Source organism: Cervus elaphus, chromosome 4 (genome assembly GCF_910594005.1).
Source record: "Cervus elaphus chromosome 4, mCerEla1.1, whole genome shotgun sequence".
Taxonomy (NCBI): Eukaryota; Metazoa; Chordata; class Mammalia; order Artiodactyla; family Cervidae; genus Cervus; species Cervus elaphus.
The window spans coordinates 36,274,297-36,292,641 of NC_057818.1; the positions used below are offsets into that span (position 1 = coordinate 36,274,297).

An 18,345-nucleotide genomic window follows, 5' to 3' on the forward strand; every position below is an offset into this window, starting at 1 on the left:
GAGTACCCACCAGAGGGCGCACTGATTCCATCGACGGAACCTGGTGTTGCGGAGTGGGCAGGAGCTGCTGGCATTGGAGACTTCACCCTAGGACACCCTAGGTGAAAGGAGAGGCCCTTAACATCGCCTCCCAGGTCACTTACCTCCCCCTGAGAATTCTTAGTTCCAAGACCAGGGATCGAAGCTGTGCCCCCCTGCAGTGGAAGCATAGAATCTTAACTACCGGGCTGCCAGGGAAGTCTCAATGTGATCTCATTTAATGTTAAATGCCACAGGAATAAGGGTATAAACTGGGACAAAAGTAAGGAGGCTACTAGGGAGATGCGGGTAATCTGGCTTTGGGAGAGTAGAGCTGGGAAAACTTGGTGACTATGTAGTTGTGCGTCTGAAAGTCAAGGAGGTATCTAGAGGTCTGCAGCCTAGGGGATCATGTTAAAAATGGGGGACCCTCACCCTCTGGCCCCTCTCTACAGTGCCTGCACTGGTTTATTACTGACTAGACCTTGGCACCCCCTCCTCCAGTGGTCATGGCTCTATCATCTTCAGGGCCTATGGGAGTGGGCCAGCAGGGAAACCCTCTCAAGGACAGGGCCACCCTCTGAGGGGCCCATAGGCACCTGAGGCTGCTGGGCTGACAAGGCATTTAGACTGTGATCAGAGTCCAAGGCAGGCCAGGCTGTCTTGATCTCCACCCTGTCCCCACTTAACCCATAGCTCTAGACACCTGCTTAGTATGGTCACCCATAGCAGGTCTGCATCAGATCAGTCCTCAGCAGCCACTCTCCTGGGGTCTGGGATGGAGGGGAGGAAGGGTTTTAGAAGGGGGTCCCTGGGCCAGGGTGTGAGGTGGAAGATAATTTGACTTTAAGTGAGGAGGATATTCCAACCACAAATGTGTTTCACTAAAAGCACATGGGAGGGGCATGCCAAGGTGGTGAGTAGATTCATTGAGGGTCACTCCAGGAGGTTAGAAACTATCAGCCACTGACTAAGAGAAAGAAAGGGAGGGAGAGAAGGAGGGAGGCAGGGGCAGGAAGAGATCTCAGGATCAGCCAGGGATGACCAGGGTGTTGACTGGCTCTCAAGAAAGGGATGTGTGAAGAGCCAAGAGCTCCTCTCCAAACATGCTGGTTCTCTATTACAAAGTAATGCCGGCTCCCAGAATATTACTGGCTGTCAGACCTTTGCCCAGTCTATTTGCTACCCGCCCCCCGCCCCCCCACCCCCACCCCCGATTCCATGCACAGAGAACCTGTGTCCTTTCTGGATGCCCGGTTTGCGTGGGGTGGCAATGGTGGAGGAACATCAGGGGAACTCGCCTGTGGGCTGGTGCAGGGTTGAGGTTCAAGCCCACTCTTAACCCGGCGAACAAACCAGCCAGGGATGGGGGTGAGAGGGTGATTACACACTTCAGAACCAGAAACAGGCGGGCTGAACTCTCAACTGGGAAGCGAAACACGCTGACCTGGCCCTACCCCAGGCAGATGGCAGGGGAGTCCTTGGGTCAGTGTTGCCTGAACTCAGGTGCTCTCGGGGAAGGGTGCCAAGAATCGGTTTGGGAGTTGAACAAAGGTCTTGGTCAGTTTCCTCCGGCTCAAGAACAGCCCGAGGCTCACTTGTCCTCTTCTTCCTCAGGCTTGACCCGGGTAGCTCAGCAGAGGCGAGCTACTGAGCTTTGTACCCTGAATTCCCACTTGGCCCGGTGCATCCTAGATCGGGGAAGCGCCAGGAATCAGGGATAAGAACTGCGCACCGTGGACTTAAGATGCGGAGGGCTGGGCTGGGTACCCAGCAGCGGCGGGTTGGGTGAGAACCGCTGAGAGCTTGCGCGAAAGCAGGGCTGAGCCTTTATCGATCGATGCGCTCGGCGTGCAGCGCGGCTAATGGAGTTGGCCAGGGATGGGTAGGGGCGGGGCGGGAGCTCCGACTGGGAAGGACTACCCTAGCGGCTAGTTCCTATTGGCTGACCGTTTGCAGGAGGCGGGCCCTGATTGGCCCGGCTGCTGTGAAGGCAGCGAGCGGCGGGGTTAAGAGCGTCGCTGCGGGCCGGGCCTAGGCACGAGACCCGAGAGCTGAGTCCGCTCCTCCGACCTGGAGCTGCGGTCCCTGCCATGGGTCGCCTCTGCCTCTACCGTCCCACCCTGCTCCCGGGTGGCCTCCTGTTCCTCCTGATGCTCGCAGATCCGGCGCTCCCGGCTGGAAGTCGGCCACCGGTGGTGCTGGGTGAGGCGCGCGTCCAGTTGTGGGTCCGTTCGTTCGTGCGTCCGGCTGGATGGGGTGCAGGCGGGGCTGTCTGCATCTCCTCTAAGCACGAGGTGGGGGAGCGTATGACTGTCTTGTCACCTGGGTCGGTCCGTCCACTTCCCGCTATGCCGGGCGCGGGTGTGGTCAAACTTGTCACCTTTCCCTGTAGAATGTGGGGGTAAGTGGGAGGCTTATCGCGCTTTTATGCATCGGTCCGCGGGGTCGTCTCATTTCCAAGCTTCGCCTCTCCTTATCCCCATTTTTAAGCTGGAAAGACTGAGGCTTTTTGACCCTACTCTTGAGGGTAGGCGGTAGAGTGGCCTCGAAGTTGGCCCCCAGGGGTTTCAGCGTTGACTTGGGCTTGGCTAGTAGGCTGTCTCCCTCCACCCTTCCAGCCCGACACTTTTGGGGTGGGGGGGGGCATTACTGAAAGTAAGCTTTTTGGGGAAGGATTACTCTCCTAGCCTGCCACCAGGGCCTTCCCCTAACTTATCAAATATGTGGCCTTGGGCCTGAGGGAGGAGGCCCAAGGGAATCTGAGGATGCATACAGGTGGAGGGAAGGGTTGAGACCCTGGCTATGAACAGATGTTGTATGTCACCCTTACTCCTGTCAGACCTACTTGGAGTATGCTGTGTTGCGGCTAGGCAACCTCCCAGTCTTATCTCCTCCTCACTTCTAGCCCAGGGAGCTGTACAGAAGCCAGCAGTATTTCCTTGTGGTGGGTATGGCAGGGATGAGATCTCTGTCTTGGGGGTTTTGGATGCCTCATTCAAGCCATCATTCCCATGAAGAACTGGGGTTGGCAGGCAGTGTGATCCCAAGGATCCTTCACCAGGAATTCTGGGCCAGGACATGCTCCCTGGGGGATGCTGGGCCCAGGTTCACCATGGAGTTTGGGCATATTTGGCCTTGCCTTCTGTAAGTTTGCAGGATGATCCCCAGAGGTAAGGTCTGTGCTAGGCAAACACAGAGAATCCATCCATCACGTCAGGGGTCAGGAAAGGTTTCCTGGAGTACGCAGCTGGAGCCGAGGCCAGGAGAGTTCCAGGCAGAGGGAACTATGTATTAGAGGGAGGGAGCTGAGCAGTGCAGGCTGTCTGGAATGGAGTGGGGTAAGGAGTGGATGGTTAGGGCTCAAGACTGGTTGGGCCACCTGGACATCATCCTGGGGGCCTGCCAGGTGCGTTGTGTGGACCTAAGGAGTACTGAGTATGAAGAGTGTGGCGTTGGAAAGTATGTGGTCTCTGATCGGCTGGGTCCTAGACCTTTTCTCCTGGATTGGTGCTAAATGCACTCATTTATTCATTCAGTTCTTAGTTATCCTCCATCACAGCAGAGGAGCCTTAGGGTGTACCTAGAAACACAGAGCAACTGGAATCCTAACCTGCCCAGCTTCTCAGAGAATGAGGCTATTGACGTTAGTCCTGATGAGAGGGTCACTTCCTAGGCAGGTTGATAAGAAGTCTAGGGGTCCCCAAGGAGAGAGGGGTCTGGAATTCTCAAGGGGGAAGAAAGGACAAACTTTTTTGTCCCTCTACATTCCTTAGGATTATACAACAATAATGTATCCTGCTTGAGGACAGTCTCTGGAAAAAACCTTCTGGCTAATTCTGTTATCTTAAGGTGTAAATTATGGGAGTAGGTCTAGTGAGGTCTTTAGAACCTCCAGACATTCTTTTGATTCTCTCTAATAACTAATTAGGGCTTCCCTAGTGGCTCAGAGGGTAAAGCATCTGCCTGCGATGCAGGAGACCCAGGTTCAATCCCTGGGTCGGGAAGATATCCTGGAGAAGGAAATGGCAACCCACTCCAGTATTCTTGCCTGGAGAATCCTATGGACAGAGGAGTCTGGTGGGCTACAGTCCACAGGGTCACAAAGAGCCGGACATGACTGAGCGACTACACACTTACACACTTAATAACTAATTAGAGAGTATATAACTCCATGGCTAACACTAGCAAGGGGGTACTCTTTCTGCCCCCTTCTTATGCCTATGTCAGAAACTTTCTCTATCTCCTTTATACTTTAATAAAACTTTATTACACAAAAGCTCTGAATGGTCAAACCTCGTCTCTGGCCCCAGATTGAATTCTTCTCTTCCGGAGGCCAAGAATCCCGGTGTCTTTTCTGTGGTTCAGCAACAACCTTTCACTGGGAAACCCCATGGTGGGCAGCAGACAAGTTGTTTCTGGGCACAAAGCAGGGACCTGACCTTGGCCATCAGAGGATCAGCATCCAAGGGTGACCAGTCTTCGTGGGTGGGTCTCCAATTGGTGGCAGAGGAAGTAGAGGCCAGGGGAGGGATACAGAAGGCCCTGGGCAGTGGGATGGAACTGTAGCAAGCCATTTCCACCTCTTCCTGTGTTACTTAAGGTGAAAGGCACGTGGATGGCTCTTTCCTTCTTTCTAGGAAGTGACCCTCTTAGAGACCACATGCCCTGACCAAGGCAAAGAGTATTCAGGCAGAGCAGATCTGGTGACTTCCTCTTTCAGATATTTCCTCTGTGGCGGACACAGTGACCAAGGTTTCGCCACTGCATTGTCTAGTCCACAGGCGTGTCATCTAGGGGCTGTCGTGCTCCCCACTTCTGCACCGCATCACGAAGGGAGATGAGAACCGGTGCCATACCTCCCTCCCATGGCTGCCCTGAGGACACCAAGGAGGGCGTGTCCTCGGCAGGGCTGGGTTCACAGCTGGAGCCCAGTGAATGCCCAGGAGAGCCAAACACTGGTTGTCCACTTAGTGATCACGGACCCTCCATGGGGCTATGTTTGGAAGGTATGAAGAGAGTGGCATGTGGGAGCAGTGAGGTCTGAAAGGTCACTGGGAGTAAAGGTAAAGGTCACTGGGATAGTGAAAGGCCTTGAAGGTGGGACAGTGAAGGAATGGAGGTGGGTGGGTTTGAGTGTCACAAGAAGTTAATAGTTAATGGACGGTATACTGCCCACAAGACACCCCCAGACTGGCTGGAACCAGAAGGTTGATGATCCTCCTTATCTCACCACCAACCCATCAGAAGAATGTCCACGAGCTGATCATGTTCTCTTTGAACATTTACTATAAAACTTCTTATCACCCTCTCCAAGTTGGGACACACAGTTTTGAGGGCATGAGCCCGCTGTGGCCCCCTTTGCCTGGCAAAGCATTAAAGCAGGACTCTATATAGACTGAACAGGTAGAGAGAAGTCATCAGTGGAGCCTGGCCACACCCATCCCCATGGCGCTGTAACTGGAACCATATATAGCTTCTGGAGAGCCATTTCCAACCTAGGGTCCAGGTGTGCCAAGGTGCTGGGGTCCCCAGATGAGTTGCCCTCTGGAATCTTTAGCAGGATTTAGCAGCTGGGCTCTGACCTTTAGTAAGGTCTGAGGACCTAGTTAGGCTGGCCAGTGCCAGCTTCTCTCAACCTTTTTTGTTCATTGCCGCCTTCCACCAGCCTGTCCCAGAGTGCCTTCTTTGGATTTAGCTTTAACTGGTTAAGTGTCCATGTGCGCTGTCCTGTTTCTTGATCCTTCTTTCAGAGTATAAGACCCTGCCTATGAAGCAGTAACCGGCCTCTGTACCCTGACACCAAATTAAATCTCAAAGACAGAAATTTGGGTGAAGTAGAAAAGAATAGCTTTATTGCTTTGCCAGGCAAAGGGGCCACAGTGGGCTCATGCCCTCAAAACTGTGTGTCCCAATTTGGAGAAGGTGATAACAAGTTTTATAGTAAAGGTTCAAAGAGAGTGTGATCAGCTTGTGGACATTTTTCTAGATATTCTTCTGATGGGTTGGTGGTGAAATAAGGAGGATCATCAACCTTCTGGTTCCAGCCAGTTTGGGGGCATCTACATGCTTGTGGACAGCATCAGTTCAGTTCAGTTCAGTTCCGTCGCTCAGCCATGTCTGACTCTTTGTGACCCCATGGACTGCAGCACCCCAGTCTTCCCTGTCTGTCACCAACTCCCGGAGCTTGCTCAAACTCATGTCCATTGAGTCTGTGATGCCATCCAACCATCTCATCCTCTGTCATCCCCTTCTCCTCCTGCCTTCAATCTTGCCCAGCATCAGGGTCTTTTCCAATGAATCAGTTCTTCACATCAGGTGGCCAAAGTATTGAAGTTTCAGCTTCAGTGTCAGTCCTTCCGGTGAATATTCAGGACTGATCTCCTTTAGGATGGACTGGTTGGATCTCCTTGCAGTCCAAGGGACTCTCAAGAGTCTTCTCCAACACCACAGTTCAAAAGCATCAATTCTTCGGTGCTCAGCTTTCTTTATAGTCCAACTCTCACATCCATACACGACTATTGGAAAAACTATAGCTTTGACTAGACGGATCTTTTTTTTTTTTTTTAGAGAAGTCTCTGCCTTTATTGGCCAGCAGGTTACTTGAGGGGGTTGAAGCGGGAGGAATGGGTAGCCCCGATACCAGGCTGGCCATGCTTCATGGGCTTGTAGGTGATGGAAAACTCTCCTAGGTAGTGGCTGATCATCAGCCTTGATTTCCACCTGGTTGAAGGTCTTGCGGTTGTAGACGCCCACCATCTCGGGCAGGATGATCATGTCGCAGATGTGTCTTCACCACCTCGAGTTTCTCCATGGGCGGCACATCCTTCTTGGCTTTGAGCAGCCGCTTCAGCAGCAGTGCTGCTTCCTCCGCAGGCCACAGTTCAGCTGCCGCCGCTGGCGCACATTGTATAGCTGCATCAGCTGCTCATAGGCCATGTCCAGCAGCTGGTTGAGGTCCGCTGCCGCAGTAGGTGAACTTGCAGAACGTCCGCTTCCTCTTCTGTTCCACTTCCATCGTCTTGTCGGTTCTTCAGAAAGACTGGATGAACCTTTGTTGGCATAGTAATGTCTCTGCTTTGTAATATGCTGTCTAGGTTGGTCCTAGCTTTTCTTCCAATAAGCAAGTGTCTTTTAATTTCATGGCTGCAGTCACCATCTGCAGTGATTTTGGAGCCCAAGAAAAGAAAGTCTGTCACTGTTTCCCCATCTATCTGCCATGAGGTGATGGGACCGGATGCCATGATCTTCGTTTTTTGAATGTTGAGTTTGAAGCCAGCTTTTCACTTTCCTCTTTCACTTTCATCAAGAGGCTCTTTAGTTCTTCTTCACTTTCTGCCATAAGGGTGGTGTCATCTGCGTATCTGAGGTTATTGATATTTCTCCCGGTAATCTTGATTCCAGCTTGTGCTTCTAGTCTTTCCCATTCTATTATTTTCCTCTATTTCTTTGCATTGATCGCTGAGGAAGTCTTTCTTATCTCTCCTTGCTATTCTTTGGAACTCTGCATTCATCTTTCCTTTTCTCCTTTGCCTTTCATGTCTTTTCCTTTCTCAGCTAGTTGTAAGGCCTCCTCAGACAACCATTTGACCTTTTTGCATTTCTTTTTCCTGGAGATGGTCTTGATCACTGCCTCCTGTACAATTTCATGAACCTCTGTCCACAGTTCTGCAGGCACTCTGTCAGATCTAACCCCTTGAATATGCTTGTCACTTCCAATGTACCATCCAGACCGTGTTAACTTCTACCTGGAGGGGGTTTTGATATCTGAAAATAGCTCAAAGATATACTGTGTGTATGCCTTCATGGAGAACAATAGGACCTTGCCCCAGGGCTGCACTGTTGTTTTCTGACTAACTTTTCCTCCCAGGTCTCCCATCCCCTCCCTTTGCTAATTAACCACTGCTTGAATTGGCCCCTTGGAACTCAGGGGAAGTCATGAGGCTGAAAGAAGCCTGTTTCCCATAATCAAAGAAATGGTGGACACAGAAAGGCTTTTGTGTCCAGGAGCCCCACAGGGCCCTGCTGTCACCTGCTCTGCAGCCTGGGACAGCTGTGGGGAGAAGGCCTGTGGGTATCCGGCCAGGCCCAGGGCCTCATTCATGCTCTGTGTCCCCCTTCAGTGCCCGGTGATTTGGGCAACCAGCTGGAGGCAAAGCTGGACAAGCCGTCCGTCGTGCACTACCTCTGCTCCAAGAGGACGGATAGCTACTTCACACTGTGGCTGAACCTGGAGCTGCTGCTGCCTGTCATCATTGACTGCTGGATCGACAATATCAGGTGAGGGCTGGGGCACAACAGGGTGCTGCTTCCTGACCTAGTCCAGAGATGCCGCCAGGGCCTGTTTCTGTCTTATCTGTGCCTCAAGGGACCTGGAGGTCACTGACCTTTGACCTTTCTCCCTTCCCCTATCCGGTCTGCACTACCTCTGCACCCTCCCAGCCGGAACTTTCTCCCCTCTCCTCCTCCAGTGCTTCTTGCCCTGTTTGTGGTTTCTAGGCTCCAGTTCCTATTCACAGCCTCACTTCGCCCCCACCCCCCACCCCTTCCCTTGCCTCTGCCTTGGTCACGCCTGCTTCTCCAGCTTCCTGGGATTCCTTTCCACTTGCTCTTTCACTCTAGAATCTCTCTCCACCATTTGCCTGATCAACTTTCTCCCATTCACTGTTTAAAACCCAAGCCTGGGACTTTCCTGGTGGTCCAGTAGTTAAGACTCTGCATTTCCAGTGCAGGGGGCTCAGGTTCGATCTGTGGTCAGAGAACTAGATTTCACATGCCACGTGGTGCGGTCAAACAAACAAATCTCCACCGTCCCTCTCCCCCAGACTGATTCCTATGTGAAGTCTCCCTGCCACCCCTCAGAACTCTTAATCTCTCTTTCTGCCTCTTCTAACTTGTACTCCTGGCCTGCCAAACATTGTTTTCTAGGATGTTTCTCCCATTATAAGATAGTCACTGTTAAGAATTACTCATTATTGAACATAGACACTATATATTTTACGTATTTTCTTCTTTCTTTTTTTTTTGGCCGCATTGTGCGGCTTGCGCGATCTCATTCCCCAACCATGGATTGAACCCAGACCCCAGCTGTAAAAGCGCTAAGTTCTAGCAGCTAGACCACCAGGGAACACCTCCCCCACTTTTTTTCATTGAGTCTTACAGCAACCCTGTGAAATAGTGCTGTAACTCGTGTTACAGATGAGGAGATCTGGAAGCTCAAAAGGGTTACAAAATTGTTTGGGGGTCACTCAGCTAATAAATGGCAAGCTGAAATTGAACCCAGAGTTGTGTGTGTCTGAGCTCAGGGCTCCTGAGCATACTCTGAGCACATTGAGCTCCCTGAAGGCAGCGACTGTGTCTCTTTTATCTTTAAAGCTGTAGAACCTGAAACATAATTGGCGTTCAGTAACTATTTGAACTGAATGGAGTCTTACAAGTGAAAATGTTTTCCTTGAAGGCACACTACCTGGTTCCAGCCAGTTCTCTGGGTGCCCTGCCTTTCCCTGTTGTTTATTTCACCAGCTTTCTTGACTCTTTCCTCCTCCTTGTGTGATCAGGGCTATTTCTGGGATGTTGATCTGCATTTCTATTTTTGTGGTAGAGATGTAATGGTCTCAGGTAATGCCAGCTGGAGGGGCAGACTGACCCGGAGAGGGGCTTGTATACCTTCATTGGGCCTCTGACCTGTTGGGACTTGAATCCAGACCAGAGTGCTTTGGCCTTCTAGAACTTTATTGAGTGGCCATTGAGATGATCTCCAGCTCGCCCTGGAGAGAGTGGGTCCCAGGACTTTTATTTGCGCCAGTGTTGGGTACTTATCAGCTTTCTGTGGCTGATCCCTAAGGGTGGGTGGGACTCAGGACCACTGGGGACTGCAGGTCTAGCCTGTGTTTCCTCAGGCACCTTTGCTTCCTTATTAGGGGAGGCTAGAGCAGAGGTCCTGACCTGGCACAAGGCTCTCCTCCTGTCTCCTACCACCCTGGCCCCATCATTTCTCCAGGCCTTGCCCACCAGCTCACATGGCAGCCACTGGTGCTCAGGGTTTCTCTGTCTGGTTTCTTTATGTGTTGCATTCATCATATGCTTTGCCCTGGGTCATGTTAGGGTAGATGGCGGGAACTGAATCCACGGAGACAAAGTGGTGTGAGCCTGCAAAGTTAGGCTGCTTGCGTTTTGGGGTGAAGTGTGATGTTCATGGCAGAGCCAGGCCTGGCAGCCAGGTCCCTCTCCCCACAAGATCTAAAACGTGCATTCTCACGTGGGTGACACTGAGGAGAAGGGAATATTGCCCGATGGGTTCTGGAGCCAGTCTCTGGAGTGAGCCTTGATGGGGTCCTCATTTAGATGTGCTTACTCAGATCTGTGGGCTTCCCTGGTGGCTCAGTGAATCTGCCTGCCAATGCAGGAGACGCAGGTTCAACCCCTGGGTCAAGAAGTTCCCCTGGAGAAGGAAATGGCAACCCACTCCAGTATCCTTGCCTGAAAAATTCCATGGACCGAGGAGTATGGCGGGCTACAGTCTATGGGGTTGCAAAAGAGTCAGACATGATTTAGCAACTAAACAACAACAACTTGGATCTATGCTTTACAAACTTGCTTTGTTACTTTCTGGTCTCTATACATCTGACCAGACCTGAGGATGGGAAGGGAATATGGCTCAGGGCCCGGGACAGTATTGGGACATGTCAACTTTGGTGTTGCCTCTGGGTCACTGGCTCAGTATCCCTTCCCGGCAGGCTGGTCTACAACCAAATGTCCCGCACCACCCAGTTTCCCGATGGTGTGGATGTGCGTGTCCCTGGCTTTGGGGACACCTTCTCACTGGAGTTCCTGGACCCCAGCAAAAGCAGCGTGGGTATGTAGCCCTTCCTCATGACCCCTAGGGAATGGGGATGGAGGTTCTGAGGGATTCCTAGAGTGGGAGGAACCCTGCTGGTTTGAAGGGGTGGCTTGTGAACCATCTCTGATCCATGTGGGCACAGACCTGTAGAGTGCTCCCTTGGGGATCTCCCGGCTGTAGATGTCACAGTCTCTTTCGTAGGCATGGTGTGGCTGGCTGACAGTGACAGTACTCTGTCTAAACATAAGCATTTCTGTCTACAGGTTCCTATTTCCATACCATGGTGGAGAGCCTTGTGGGCTGGGGCTACGAACGAGGCAAGGATGTCCGGGGGGCCCCCTACGACTGGCGCCGAGCTCCAAGTAAGTGGCTGCTCTGGTTTCCTCCCGGACGCCATGGGAGGTAGGAAGGAGGAAATCACAGCCACCACAGGCCCTGGGCCTTCCCCTACGCCCGAGTCTCTGGCATCCAGCCCAGCTGTCACTGCTCCCATCTCTGGTCACCCTGTCCTGCCTTTCCCCCACCCTCAGCCCAGGATTTCTGGGCCTCTGAGCCCTGGGAAGAGCAAATGAGGCAGAGGAGGGGGAAAGGAGCTCCTCTGTTTGCTCCCTTTGTGGAAATTGAGGGGAAACCATACCCCTCCCCTTGGAATTTTCACACTCTCCCCACCGGTGTAGTCCTGGGTCTGGCCTGAGACATGGTTCGTGGTTCAGGCCCAAGGACCCTTCTTGCCTGACCCCTGCCTGGCTTTGGCCTGCAGATGAAAACGGGCCCTACTTCCTGGCCCTCCGCAAGATGATCGAGGAGATGTACCATCTGTACGGGGGCCCTGTGGTGCTGGTGGCCCACAGTATGGGCAACATGTACACGCTCTACTTTCTGCAGCGGCAGCCACAGGACTGGAAGGACAAGTACATCCGTGCCTTTGTGGCACTGGGTCCGCCCTGGGGGGGCGTGGCCAAGACCCTGCGTGTCCTGGCGTCAGGTAAGATCCCACCTGGCCCAGCGTCAGGAGGGCTGGTGCTGGGGGTGACACAGTCTCTTTCCCTCTCTTGCGTCCTCCTGGGCCACCCTCATGTCTCCTCTCTTGGGTCTTAGAGCCTTCCCTCTCCAGAGTGGTATTCTTTTCCAGACATCTCTTTCTGAAAGAGAATATAACACTACTAAATTCACTTCTTTAGTTGACGACCCTTGTTATCTGTGTAAGTTGCTTGCAGCATGTGGGCAGAGTGGCGTAACTGTTGGTCATCAGGGCACACGTGTACACAAACACACACTGTGTGGGCCTGGCTGGTCTAACTTGGTTTGATCCAGAATTTTCTGGAAGAGTGACTTCCCTGATGGTCCAGTGGTTAAGACTCTGCACTTCCACTGCAGGGGGTGCAGGTTCAATCCCTGGTCAGGAAACTAAGATGTCACTGCCAAACAATAAAAAATTTTTTAAAAAAAGTTCTCTGCAGGAGACTTCTCCCTCTCTTTGACCCCCCCCTCATTTCTTCATCCCCACTTTCACCCCAGAGAAGAAAGGCTGGGCTTCAGCTTCCTGTTTATGAGTTACACCTCCCTCTGCAGCTGTGGGCAGCCTCTGTGGGCAACACAAAGAGGAAGCAGGTGCAGGTTTATCCGGGCCCACTTGCTTGGCAGTTGGGAAAACCACCTCCTTCCCTGTTCCTTTCCAATCTACCTGCCTTTTCACAACTGTTAGAACCTGCCAGCTGGAGCCAGTGGGCTTTCCTCCCTCTGCTAGGACTGGACGTGCGCTCTATGGCCCCTCACTGTGGGAGCTGTGAGCCAGGGCCAGGCCAAGCATCTGATGAGGTTTCTTCCTTAAGTGACCAGCACTGCCTGACTTGCCTATTGGTCACGTGATCACTGTGATCAGGCTGCTGTCTGGAGTGACCCTGAATTAGTTGGACAGCGGATCCAGTTATAGTGAGGACTCATCACACTGTCTACTCTGTCCAGCCTGGCCCTGAAAGGACACCCTCTGAGGTGTGGGCACCCTCTGAGTTTGAGACAGGTTGCTATGGGGAAATTCAGAGCTGGCCCTTTCAGAGATTCCCCGTGAGCCCCCTTAGAGCTTTGCTTCAGACTCTGGGAAACTGCTGTCAGGCTGTGGCAGTCTGGGAGTGGGGATGGGGCAGGAAGGGTGGCAGTCATGGACCCCCAGCTAGGGATTCCCTTTCCTGAGGGGTTCTGGAGCCAGGCCCCGTCAGGCAGAGCTGAAGGTCTGCAGTCAGAGTTGGGGTGATGGGTGGCTCTGGATTCTGAGTAGGACATGGGGTCCATGTTTCCAAGTTCCTGCTTATCTTCTGGAGATCTCACTGGCCTGTGGTGTTTGTGTTATTGGCATTTCTCTGTCCACGGCCTCCCCTCCTGCCCTGTCTCCTGCAGGTACGGGTGCCCAGGTGCCAGGTAGGTGGGTGGGATGAGACCAGGGCTGACTTGGCTGCAGGTCTGAGCGTAGGAAGGGAAAAAGGTTTACAAAGCTCAATGTAATAAAAGATTGAGAAGAATGTGTCTCTGGGCTGCCACCCTGCTGACTCACCTTCGACAGGGTCAGTGCCCACTGGCCGGGTGATAAGTACTCTGAGGAGGGTATTGTTTTTAACCACAAATCACGCCATGGGTGTGTCCTCCTGAACCCCTAGTGACAAAATGCAAAAGGAAAGGAACAAATCTTGGTCATGTGCTTCCCAGGTGGAGCAAAAATACAGGGAAATAGGGGAGTTGTCATGACGTTCACAGTGTAGCAATGGTGGAGTGCTGGCTGGGCGCTGGCAGGGGGCCTGCGGTGAGCACGCTGCCCAGCTAGTTGGCATTCCTGAGCACAGACTGACCTAACCCCACAGGAGACAACAACCGGATCCCGGTCATTGGGTCCCTGAAGATCCGGGCACAGCAGCGGTCTGCCGTCTCCACCACTTGGCTGCTGCCCTACAACTATACCTGGTCACCACAGAAGGTCTTCGTGCGCACACCTAAGGCCAACTACACGCTGCAGGACTACCACCAGTTCTTCCAGGACATCGGCTTCGAAGACGGCTGGTTCATGCGGCAGGACACGGAGGGGCTGGTTGAGGCCACAGTGCCGCCGGGCGTGCGGCTGCACTGCCTCTACGGCACGGGCGTCCCCACGCCAGAGTCCTTCGACTATGAGAGCTTCCCAGACCGTGACCCGAAAATCCACTATGGCAGCGGTGACGGCACTGTGAACTTGCAGAGTGCCCTGCACTGCCAGACCTGGCGCGGCGTCCAGAAGCAAGAAGTGTCACTGCAGGTGTTGCCAGGCAATGAGCACATCGCTATGCTGGCCAACACCACTACCCTGGCCTACCTGAAACATGTGCTTCTCGGGCCCTGATGCCCGTGGCGGGCAGGGCCATGGGGTGACCCAGCCGCCGCTGCTTCTTCTGGCTGCTTGTACCATGGCCCACAAGTTTAGCGGTTTGTGACTGATCATCTAAACTCCTAGATCTTGAGTTGTGAAATGGGGAAATGGTGTTTTTTTATCCTTCCTCTCTGGAATTGAGGAAGACATAGTCTGGACTTACTTGAGGGACCCTTGATGGCAAGAGTGCTACTGCTGGTGGAATTGTGACCTCAGGATAGCTCCATAGGGGGATTGACTGGCACCTGGCCCCACTCGCCAGTGCCGGGACCATGTGTTCTTCCTACCCCCGTGGCCTTTTCACACTCATCCACCAGGCCCTGGCTCCTCAGCCTTCTGATGAGGGATCTTACTGGCCTGTGGTCCCTAGGACAGGCTCCCGGTCTCTAGGGTGCACCTTCTCACACACTGGCCACACGTCGGCCTGCTACTGGCCATGAGTGGCTGGAGCTGCTGGATTCCCTGTGGCCTAACTGCTCACTCAGTCCAACTGTGGCTTTCTGGGAGCAGCCTAGTTCCCCCTGCAGGCAGGGGTGGGTTGTTGTCTTCTCCATGTGTTCCCAGGGTTCCTCGAGTGTTCCCAGGGCCTGGGGCATTCACTCCTACCTCTCTTACCTCTAAGAACAGCCTAGCTCAGGGCTAGGGACTGGGTCCCAGGAGCCCTGATCTCCATGGTTGGGCTGTGCACACAGTATTGATGCTATCTCCCTTCACCCTGGGGCTGTGGGTCAAGGATGAGAGCGGGCCTGGTGCTTCGCCCTTTAGGTACTCATGAAGAAACAGAACTCAAGGAAGCAGCCAAGGCCAGTCAGAGCCGCGCAGAGCTGCTCTCTTGCTAACCTGCCACATAGCTAGCTGCCCTGCCCTAGGGTCTCTGTAGCACCCAGGTAGGCTGGCACAGGACTGAGAGGAGGTGGGACTCTTGCCCACTCTGCCCAGCACCTATCTCCAGCAGGTAGCTCAGTGGTGTTTAGTGAGCAGGGACGAGCCCAGAAACTCGAGTGGGCCCCTGAGAGAGCCAGGTGCCTTGAGGGTCCCCTGGGGGTTTTCTTCCTGCTCCAGAGGCGCTGCATGACTCTCCCTGTGACAGGAGGGAAGGAGGATCAGGATCTGCCTTGGTGGTCTCCAAGTGGGCGACACCCAAGACTTGGGTCTGGCCTCTAGGGTGGGGCCCTAAAGCCACAGTCAGGCTGGACTGTGCTTCGCTCCTCCAAGGTTTCTGAGAAGTGGGATTTTCTCTGTCGCATTCATACCCAGCATCAGTTTTCCCCTTTGTTCCTGAGTGGGGGGCCCTGTATGGGACTCTAAGCAGGCTGTACCTCAATTCTGGCAATAAAAGTATTCTGGATGCTGTAAAATGCCCTGGCCTAGCCTCTGCTCTGAGCATGAGAGGAGGGAGGTAGTGGAAGGTGAGGGGGCTAGAGAGGCAGGTAATCAGGGGGTTAGACCCTGACCTTTCGTGGGGACTTGATGGGGTCTTTGAGCACCAAAGCGTGGCTCCTGGGCTCTTTTTGGGCTTTATCCTCCTGCCCTGTCTCCGGGAATCTAGTTCCCGTCCTGGGACTGAGAACCAGGACCTGAAACATTCCTGTTGGAGTGAAGCTCTTGTCTTCTCCCTTCGCCTCTCTGGTCAACAGACCCCAAATGTCACCTGAGAGCTGGCAGCCAAGGGCAATTCTGCCGGTCACCCTGGCTGGACTCCCCTTCCCAGCCTCTACCCTCCCTCAACTTACAGGTCTCAGCATTCTTTGAAATTTTTTAGTATGCCACCCTTCTACTTAGCTTCATAAGCTCATCTGCCCACCATCTGTCCATCTTTGGGGACAGGGTAAGACTGAGGAAGAGGGAGAGACCAAGATGGGCAGAGACAGGGACTGAGAGACTGGGGAGCAAACAAAGATGGATAAGGACAGAGAAACAGAGCGTCTGAGACAGGAAAACATGCATAGGGATGGGATTCAGGCCTGAATTCTGTTGGGCAGAGCTGAGGGCCAGTGTGGGTGGTGGGAGCCCCAATTCCTGCCTCCTCCAATAGGAGCCTGGCTAGCCTAGGTTTTAGGCATCAATACATCCTGGGCCAGTAGAGGGCGATCTGAACCCTCTCACTACACCAGTTACTGGCCAACCTGGAAAAATGTGTTGCGCTGAGGGTTAGGATGTCTAGAAGTACATTGGATGTATATCTAGAAATAGAAATACCGCTGGATGTCTGGAAATCGAGCTGCATCTCTGGCCTTAGAGAAATGATGACAATATGAAAGGAAGTAAGCCCTTACCCCCAGGTGCTGTCCAGCCTGTTAGCTATGCCCTGACATCTTATCTGATATTCACTGCCTTATAGCCACCTTCACCCCTGACCTATTTCAACCCCACTTCTACCCTCAGTTTCACAGCTGCAGAGAAAGGATATGGAGTCAGAGCATGCTTCAGGACTGGCAGACAGGGGTTCAAATCTGAGTTTTACCAGCTCCAGCTAAGTAGTCTGACTCCCTGAGCCTCAGTTTGTTCATTTGAAGAGTGGGGATAAATAAATATACCTTCCATGGTGGTCCTGAGGAACACTGATGGTGTTAGAGAACGTCTGATTCAGCACTTGATTCATAATAGCTTTCAGGTGGCAGGATGCTGGCAGGGTGTGAGACAGTGAAGCCGGAGGTTCTGGGAGTTTGCAGGCCATGTATGTTGCTGATACAAAGACAAGTGGACTGGCTGCCGTTGAGTGACACAAGTATCCAGAGCTCTTCCTCTCCAAGCCAGAGAGGCAGGAGGGACTGATCCAGGGGGCAAAGGGTCAGACTCTAATGATTCCAAATATATCCAAGCAGACATACCTCAGACATACTGCGAGTTCATTTCCCGACAACTACAATAAAGTGAGTATCGCAGTAAAATGAGTCATATGAATTTTTTTTCTGGTGCATCTAAAAGCTGTTTACACTATAGCCTATTATGTGTGCAGTATCATTATGTCTAAAAAACTGTACATACCTTACGTTAAAAATACTTTGCCAAAGACTGCTAACCATCAACTGACAAAATCGGGTTGCCACAAACCTTCTAGTTGTAAAAGATGCAATATCTGCATATCACAATAAAGCCAAGAGCAATAAGACACGTTATGCCTGTACTTTCATTTACACTTAGGGAAAATATTCCAAGCAGAGAGCACAAGGAGGGCAGCACCAGTGAAAGCTTTTCAAGGATCATTATTTCAGGTCTATAGGGAGGAGATGGAAGGGCTTTTAGGCATTTAGATATGAAATGATTCCAATATCTATTTTAGGAGCACATCTTATTCTGTGGGGAATGGATTAGAGACAGAAAGAGGAATTGGGAGGCTATTCTGGCTGGGGAGAAGACAACCATGAGATGCAGGACCTAGGAGCCACGGGGGGGTCATCTTCTGCAGGGTCACTGCCTGGTGGGGAGGTTATTTGTGTAGTCAATATGCGCAGTTGTGAACACGTGTCTGGGGGAAATGCCTCCATGGCCTAGAAGAGAATCATGGCCTGAGGTGTGGAAGCTAGGGATTAACCTCAGCTTTCCGTGAGAACAGGAGGCCCTAAACACAGCCCCGGAGCTACCAGAGGAAAAGGATCCCTAGAAGAAGGCAGAGGAGGAGGAACCAGAGAGAGGAAGAAGAAAGGAGGATGCAGTTCCAAGAGGAATCAGGCAGGATGAAGACTGAAAACGATCCTCACACCTGGGCCCCAGGGAAGCCTGGGGTTTACTTTGGAAGCCCGGCGATGTCCATGTGTCTGTGGGGACTATAAAGGATCCGCAGTAGTCGGAGGTCACGTCCTGGGTCTGTGTCTCCCCAGGGTCTCTAGTAGCAGTGTTGGCGGCGAACAAAGTATGGAGGCTCTTCAGAGTTCCTCGTGTGAGCTGTATGGGGTCCCGCCCCCCACCCCCACCCCAGGGAGTGTGGCCCGGGCCAAGAACCACAGAGGAAACGCGTGTGGGGTCATTTAGAGTTCCCCCGCGGAAGCGTCCTCTCAGAGGCCCAGGGAGTCTCCAGAGTCGAGGAGCGGCCATCCAGTCGGCGAGCGTGGCTGGGCCCAGGTCACAGGAGCCGGGACCGCACGGACGGACGCCC

General features: G+C 52.9%; 1 protein-coding gene, 2 non-coding genes and 1 pseudogene across 4 annotated transcripts; 3 read left to right on the forward strand and 1 right to left on the reverse strand.

Moving 5' to 3' along the window:
• The first annotated feature begins 1,983 nt into the window (after window positions 1–1,983).
• Window positions 1,984–17,368, forward strand: PLA2G15 (phospholipase A2 group XV). Of its 2 annotated transcripts, none has more exons than XM_043898886.1 (6): window positions 1,984–2,223; window positions 8,142–8,298; window positions 10,755–10,873; window positions 11,122–11,220; window positions 11,619–11,843; window positions 13,711–17,368. In XM_043898886.1, exons 1-6 carry the CDS (start codon window positions 2,112–2,114, stop codon window positions 14,220–14,222), a joined length of 1,224 nt encoding a protein of 407 aa, XP_043754821.1. In that variant the 5' UTR covers window positions 1,984–2,111; the 3' UTR covers window positions 14,223–17,368. The 2 variants fall into 2 exon arrangements, with proteins under 2 accessions (XP_043754821.1, XP_043754822.1); XM_043898887.1 differs by having other exon boundaries at window positions 2,007–2,223; window positions 11,744–11,843.
• Window positions 3,954–4,025, forward strand: TRNAR-GCG. Its single transcript has one exon. It is a non-coding gene; the product is annotated as a tRNA-Arg (tRNA).
• LOC122691878 lies at window positions 6,572–7,163 on the reverse strand (annotated as a pseudogene).
• TRNAG-UCC lies at window positions 12,193–12,265 on the forward strand. Its single transcript has one exon. It is a non-coding gene; the product is annotated as a tRNA-Gly (tRNA).
• Window positions 17,369–18,345: the final 977 nt, after the last annotated feature.

What these genes read in the sequence shown, in the direction of transcription:
- PLA2G15 (XM_043898886.1), top strand. Translation starts at nt 2,112, where the DNA reads ATGGGTCGCCTCTGCCTCTACCGTCCCACCCTGCTCCCGGGTGGCCTC. An exon ending in TCGGCCACCGGTGGTGCTGG is followed by an intron (nt 2,224 to 8,141) that starts GTGAGGCGCGCG and finishes GTCCCCCTTCAG; the next exon opens with TGCCCGGTGATTTGGGCAAC. An exon ending in CGACTGGCGCCGAGCTCCAA is followed by an intron (nt 11,221 to 11,618) that starts GTAAGTGGCTGC and finishes TTTGGCCTGCAG; the next exon opens with ATGAAAACGGGCCCTACTTC.